This window comes from Oncorhynchus nerka, linkage group LG17, assembly GCF_034236695.1.
Source record: "Oncorhynchus nerka isolate Pitt River linkage group LG17, Oner_Uvic_2.0, whole genome shotgun sequence".
Taxonomy (NCBI): domain Eukaryota; kingdom Metazoa; phylum Chordata; class Actinopteri; order Salmoniformes; family Salmonidae; genus Oncorhynchus; species Oncorhynchus nerka.
This window is the reverse complement of record NC_088412.1, coordinates 37,865,625-37,870,993: the sequence shown is the minus strand read 5'-3', so window position 1 is coordinate 37,870,993 and position 5,369 is coordinate 37,865,625. Positions and strand designations below refer to the sequence as shown.

The following is a 5,369-nucleotide window of genomic DNA, read 5'->3' as shown; positions in this document are numbered from 1 at the left end:
TCGGCAGGCTGTATTTTTTTCATTCTTGTTTCTTCATCATAACAAATGTCCATTTTATAATAAAATAGTACGGAACGTCGATATTTTAGCCAACAGTCAAAGAGCATCATGGTCTTATTTTTCATCATTTAGGAACATTTGTTCCTTAGAGGCACCACAACATAATTGATTCTTGGAATATTCAGTTTTCATTTCGTCAAGGGGCGTATTTGACTTAATCATCGTTCTTTATAATTACCATATTATAGAAATTATTCCATGCATAATCTTTTTCCCCGTTTCGTATTTTTTAAACAAATTATCATACTGTTCAAATAAAGAAACGTATTTGAGGTTTTGGTAAGGATAGTTATCATTCCTTTAGCAAACAAAGAGTAGAGTCTTGAAGTAAATACTTGTTTGGAAGGATTTTAAGGCAGGCTATTGAATGAAACTCCACATTTTTCCGGACCACCAATGAACGCAAACCATGAGCTCCCCATCACCTGATCACGAAGGGATCACGTTCTTTTCTAGCCAATCTGAGGCGAGAGGGTCATATCTCTCTTTTATAAATGGAACCGTTAGGACAAATTTTGCGGTAGAGAATGAAACAAAAACATTTGGAATTACACAGAACATTTACAGAAGGCTGTACCAGGCTTTTGATCCTAATTCCTTACTTGATATAAGGTCATTATTCCTAAACTATTTTAAAAGTTCTAGGAGCGGCTACGACAATTCCATTGTGTATTTTCATCATGTTTACTAATTGGTGTGCTGTTTCTCTTTATAGTTTCGCACCTCTTAGCCGAATTATGGTGAATTCCATTTATATTAGTCATTGATTATTGTTGTTGATTATGTGCCATGTATGGATAGTGCGTGCCAGACGTTTTTGACTATCATAACCTGGCAACAGAAACCATTGCGCTTTTATTTTCCATCATCGTAACCAGGCGTAAACAGGCATCAGTATTGTAAACTGACATAGCAGCATGCTCGCGTACGTGCTTTATTGTAAACCGGACTGTTTTCTCTTGTGGAAAACGTTCATGGATTTAACTCGATATTGCAGGATGTTGATTGCGTTCTCATCACACGTTGGTGCAATAGTAATTAGGCAAACTTACAAGACATACGTTTTGAACATTTTATTTTTTTGTTACGACGTTTTGAGTAGATCAACTATTACTATAAATCAGTGGGTGGGCATAATACCATAGTTGTAGACTTCAAATGGCTCAATTCTAAGAATCAAACGCTTCAAGTGGATTCCAAATGATTGCTCTTTGTTCCAAGGTTTTCCAGGCGCTCATTGAAAAAATGGCCACGTCAGAGAGTGCCAGTTTGAGTAAAACTGTGAAGCAGCATTATATGGACCTTTCTCAGGGAGACAAGGTCCAGGCCATGTACATCTGGATAGATGGGACTGGAGAGGGGCTCCGCTGCAAGACCAGAACTCTGGATTCTGAACCCAAGAACATTGATGGTAAGATCTGACATTTGATTTGCATTGATCTATGCCTGTTGAAATGGGTAATAAGAAACTTTTGTGCTACACCCAGTGTTTTCCTAATGTTTTTTCAGTGGTGGGTGGCAGAAATTACTTTTTTTGGGGGGGGGGTCGGAGTGGCAAACTATTTTCTAAATGAATATAGATGAAAGACTGGTTACACCCTTGTAACACATTGCTCAAAGAGCTCCAACAGTTACTTTTCTAATACAGCATAAATCCAAAAATACGGGTTGCTTTGACTAATAACCCTGAACCTAACGGGTATTTGAATCCCTGAGTTGCTCTTATCGCACGGTTCCCTCCCTCTCTCCTTCAGATCTCCCAGAGTGGAACTTTGATGGTTCCAGTACGTACCAGTCGGAGGGCTCCAACAGCGATATGTACCTTATCCCTGCTGCCATGTTCAGAGACCCCTTCAGGAAAGACCCCAACAAACTGGTCCTGTGTGAAGTGCTCAAATACAACCGCAAGCCTACAGGTAAACCTAAGCAGTAAAGTGACATTGGGGGGTCATATTCATTGGCGCTCAAACATTTAAACTTTTGCAATAGAAAATTAAAATGAGGTTTATTGGATACATTTGGATAATACCACCCTGTTTTCTTCCATTTCATGCCTGCTGAACATGGCCCAGCCTTAAGTAACTTATTGAACCCAGGCCCCATTGGCTCAGTGTAGCAGAAATGGTTTGAATGACCAGTACAATGTTTGTTCCCCTCCAGAAACTAACCTCAGGCTGATGTGTAAGAAGATCATGGAGATGGTAGAGAACCAGGTGCCGTGGTTTGGCATGGAACAGGAGTACACCATCCTGGGAACAGACGGACATCCGTTTGGCTGGCCTTCCAATGGCTTCCCTGGTCCACAAGGTTAGTTTGAGAGGTTAAGTTTAAATATAAAATACCATTCATTAGCAGATATCCATAGCTACTTTCAGTCGGTATATTCAAGTAGAGTATTAAATGTTTAGCATCTAAACTGTTGAGCCTGATGATGCAGTGTTTTTGAACAGGCCCCTACTACTGTGGTGTGGGAGCAGACAAGGCGTATGGTAGAGACATCGTAGAAGCCCACTATAGAGCTTGTCTATATGCTGGGGTTATGATATGTGGCACCAATGCTGAAGTCATGCCAGCTCAGGTAAGAACCACTTGACTATTCTACTGAACAAAAATATAAATGCAACGTTTTAGTTCATATAAGGAAATCGGTCAATTTAAATAAACAAGGCCCTAATCTATGGAGTTCATATGACCGGGAATACAGATACCTTCATAAAAAAAAGTGTGTGGATCAGAATTACCTGTCAGTATCTTGTGACCACCATTTGCCTCATGCAGAGCGACACTTCTTTGCATAGTTGATCAGGCTGTTAATTGTGGCCTGTGGAATGTTGTCCCACTCCTCAATGGCTGTGTGAAGTTGCTGTATACCGGCAGTAACTGGAACACGCTATCGTACACCTCAATCCAGAGCATCCCAAATTTGCTCAATGGGTGACATGTCTGACTATGCAGGTCCTGGAAGAATTAGGATATTTTCAGCTTCCAGGAATTGTGTACAGATCCTTTCGACATGGGACCGTGCATTATCATGCTGAAACATGAGGTGATGGCGACGGATAAATGGCATGAGAATGAGCCTTGGGATAGGTATCTGTGCATTCACATTTCCATCGATAAAATGCAACTGTTCGTAGCTTATGCCTTCCCGTACCATAATCTCACTGCCACTTTGGGGCACTGTTCACAACGTTGACATCAGCACACTGCTCGCCAACACGACGCCATAAATGCGGTCTGCGGTTGTGAGGCCGGTTGGATGTACTGCCAAATCTCTAAAACGATGTTGGTGGTGACTTTTATGGTAGAGAAATTAACATTCAGTTATCTGTCAACAGCTCTGGTTGGCATTCCTGCAGTTACCATGCCAATTGCACGTTCCCACAAAACTTGAGACATCTGTGGCATTGTTGTGACAAAACTGCACATTTTAGTGGCCTTTTATTGTCACCAGCACAAGGTTGCACCTGTGTAATGATCATGCTGTTTAATCAGCTTCTTAATATGCCACACCTGTCAGGTGGATGGGTTATCTTGGCAAACGAGAAATGCTCACTAACAGGGATGTAACAAATGTGCACAATTTGAGAAATAAGCTTTTTCTGCGTATTGGAAGAGTTCTTGGCTCATTTTTCAGCTCCTGAAACATGGGACCAACACTTTACATGTTGCATTTATATTTTTGTTCAGTATACAGATTAAGCATTGTCCAAGAATTAGTCTTCGTGCAGGATTAGGCTAAATCTGTGTTCATGAAACTCTGTAAATATTCAAAACCATCATCTCTCGGACTCTTATTGTCTTCCAGTGGGAGTTCCAGGTTGGGCCATGTGAAGGTATCAACATGGGTGACCACCTCTGGGCTGCTCGGTTCATCCTCCACCGGGTGTGTGAAGACTTTGGTGTGGTGGCCTCATTCGACCCCAAGCCCATCCCTGGGAATTGGAACGGCGCTGGCTGCCATACAAACTTCAGCACCAAGGAGATGAGAGAAGATGGCGGATTGAGGTAGGCATGGATTCAATTGTGCTGTATACCCACTGCTCTATTTTTAGGGCTAGTTTTCCTGGACCCATATTAAGCCTAGGTCTAGACAAATGGCAATTCTCCATTGATTATGCTTCTTAGTTGAAGACTAAGCTTAATCCAACCTGGGAAACCGGCCTCATAAGCTTTTTAAGTCTCTTTAGCAGTGGATTAACCCCTTCTGTCTTCTATCCACACAGGGGCATCGAAGATTCGATTGAGAAGTTGGGAAGGAGACACCGCTACCACATCCGTGCCTACGACCCCAAAGGGGGGCTGGACAACGCCCGGCGCTTGACCGGTCACCACGAAACGTCCAACATCCATGAGTTCTCAGCCGGCGTGGCGAACCGCGGCGCCAGCATCCGCATACCCCGCTCGGTGGGTCAGGACAAGAAGGGCTACTTCGAGGACCGCCGCCCATCTGCTAACTGCGACCCATATGCAGTCACGGAAGCGCTGATACGCACATGTTTGCTCAGTGAAGAGGGTGAGGAGCCTAAAGAATACAGCAAATGAACTAGATACTCTTTTGATCTGAAATAATCCCCCTCCTGTCCTATTGAGCTACATCTCAAGTGTCATTCCAAGTACTGTTTTGTCTGTAGCTTTGTAAACCCCTTACATATTGCAAGTCTTGACCATCCATGTATGGCTTGCTTTTTAACCCTTTTCATGGGAGAATCTTCGGTACATTCTGCAGTCTGTGTTCAGGGTAGAGTAGATCCCTACCTTTTGATCACTGCCAACATTGCCCTTTTTAATTGATGCTATGGACTTAACAATTCCAGACAGATGTCTGTTGGAGGGATACATGTTTTCTATATTTCTATATATAGGTCTACTTCTAGTTATGTGTATCAATTTGCTACTCATAATATTGTTTAACATGATTTACTAACCAAGATGCTGTAGATTTTTGATTGTGTGGGGGGGAGGGGTCCGTCTTAAGGATTTGTATACTGTTCTAGTGGCCAGCTATGGAACTTATATTGCAAGTGACAGGTTCTGTCTTTTTTGTAACATAAAAAAAAATCAAATTTTACCATAATCTTTCTTGTTTGACTTTTTAATAGTATGTGATTTTATCACATTTATAGACTGCGCTATGGCTGCATTAACTGGCCATCCATGATATCAAAATTAGAGGTTGACCGATTAATCTGAATGGCCGATTAATTGTGGCAGATTTGAAGTTTTCATAATAAATTGAAATCGGTATTTTTGGGCGCCGATTTCCGATTATTATTTATTTTAAAAATGTTATACCTTTTATTTAACTA

General features: G+C 41.7%; 1 protein-coding gene across 2 annotated transcripts; it reads left to right on the top strand.

Moving 5' to 3' along the window:
- Window positions 1-526: 526 nt before the first annotated feature.
- Window positions 527-5,137, top strand: LOC115145191 (glutamine synthetase-like). Of its 2 annotated transcripts, none has more exons than XM_029686533.2 (7): window positions 527-672; window positions 1,291-1,471; window positions 1,815-1,976; window positions 2,221-2,367; window positions 2,511-2,638; window positions 3,869-4,068; window positions 4,287-5,137. In XM_029686533.2, the coding sequence occupies exons 2-7, from the start codon at window positions 1,306-1,308 to the stop codon at window positions 4,603-4,605; spliced, it is 1,122 nt and encodes a 373-aa protein (XP_029542393.2). In that variant the 5' UTR covers window positions 527-672; window positions 1,291-1,305; the 3' UTR covers window positions 4,606-5,137. The 2 variants fall into 2 exon arrangements, with proteins under 2 accessions (XP_029542393.2, XP_029542392.2); XM_029686532.2 differs by having other exon boundaries at window positions 528-672; window positions 1,282-1,471.
- The last annotated feature ends 232 nt before the right edge of the window (window positions 5,138-5,369 follow it).

Coding starts and splice junctions, on each gene's coding strand:
- LOC115145191 (XM_029686533.2), top strand. CDS start 1,306: ATGGCCACGTCAGAGAGTGCCAGTTTGAGTAAAACTGTGAAGCAGCAT. Junction 1,977..2,220: donor ATACAACCGCAAGCCTACAG/GTAAACCTAAGC, acceptor GTTCCCCTCCAG/AAACTAACCTCAGGCTGATG. Junction 4,069..4,286: donor AGAGAAGATGGCGGATTGAG/GTAGGCATGGAT, acceptor CTATCCACACAG/GGGCATCGAAGATTCGATTG.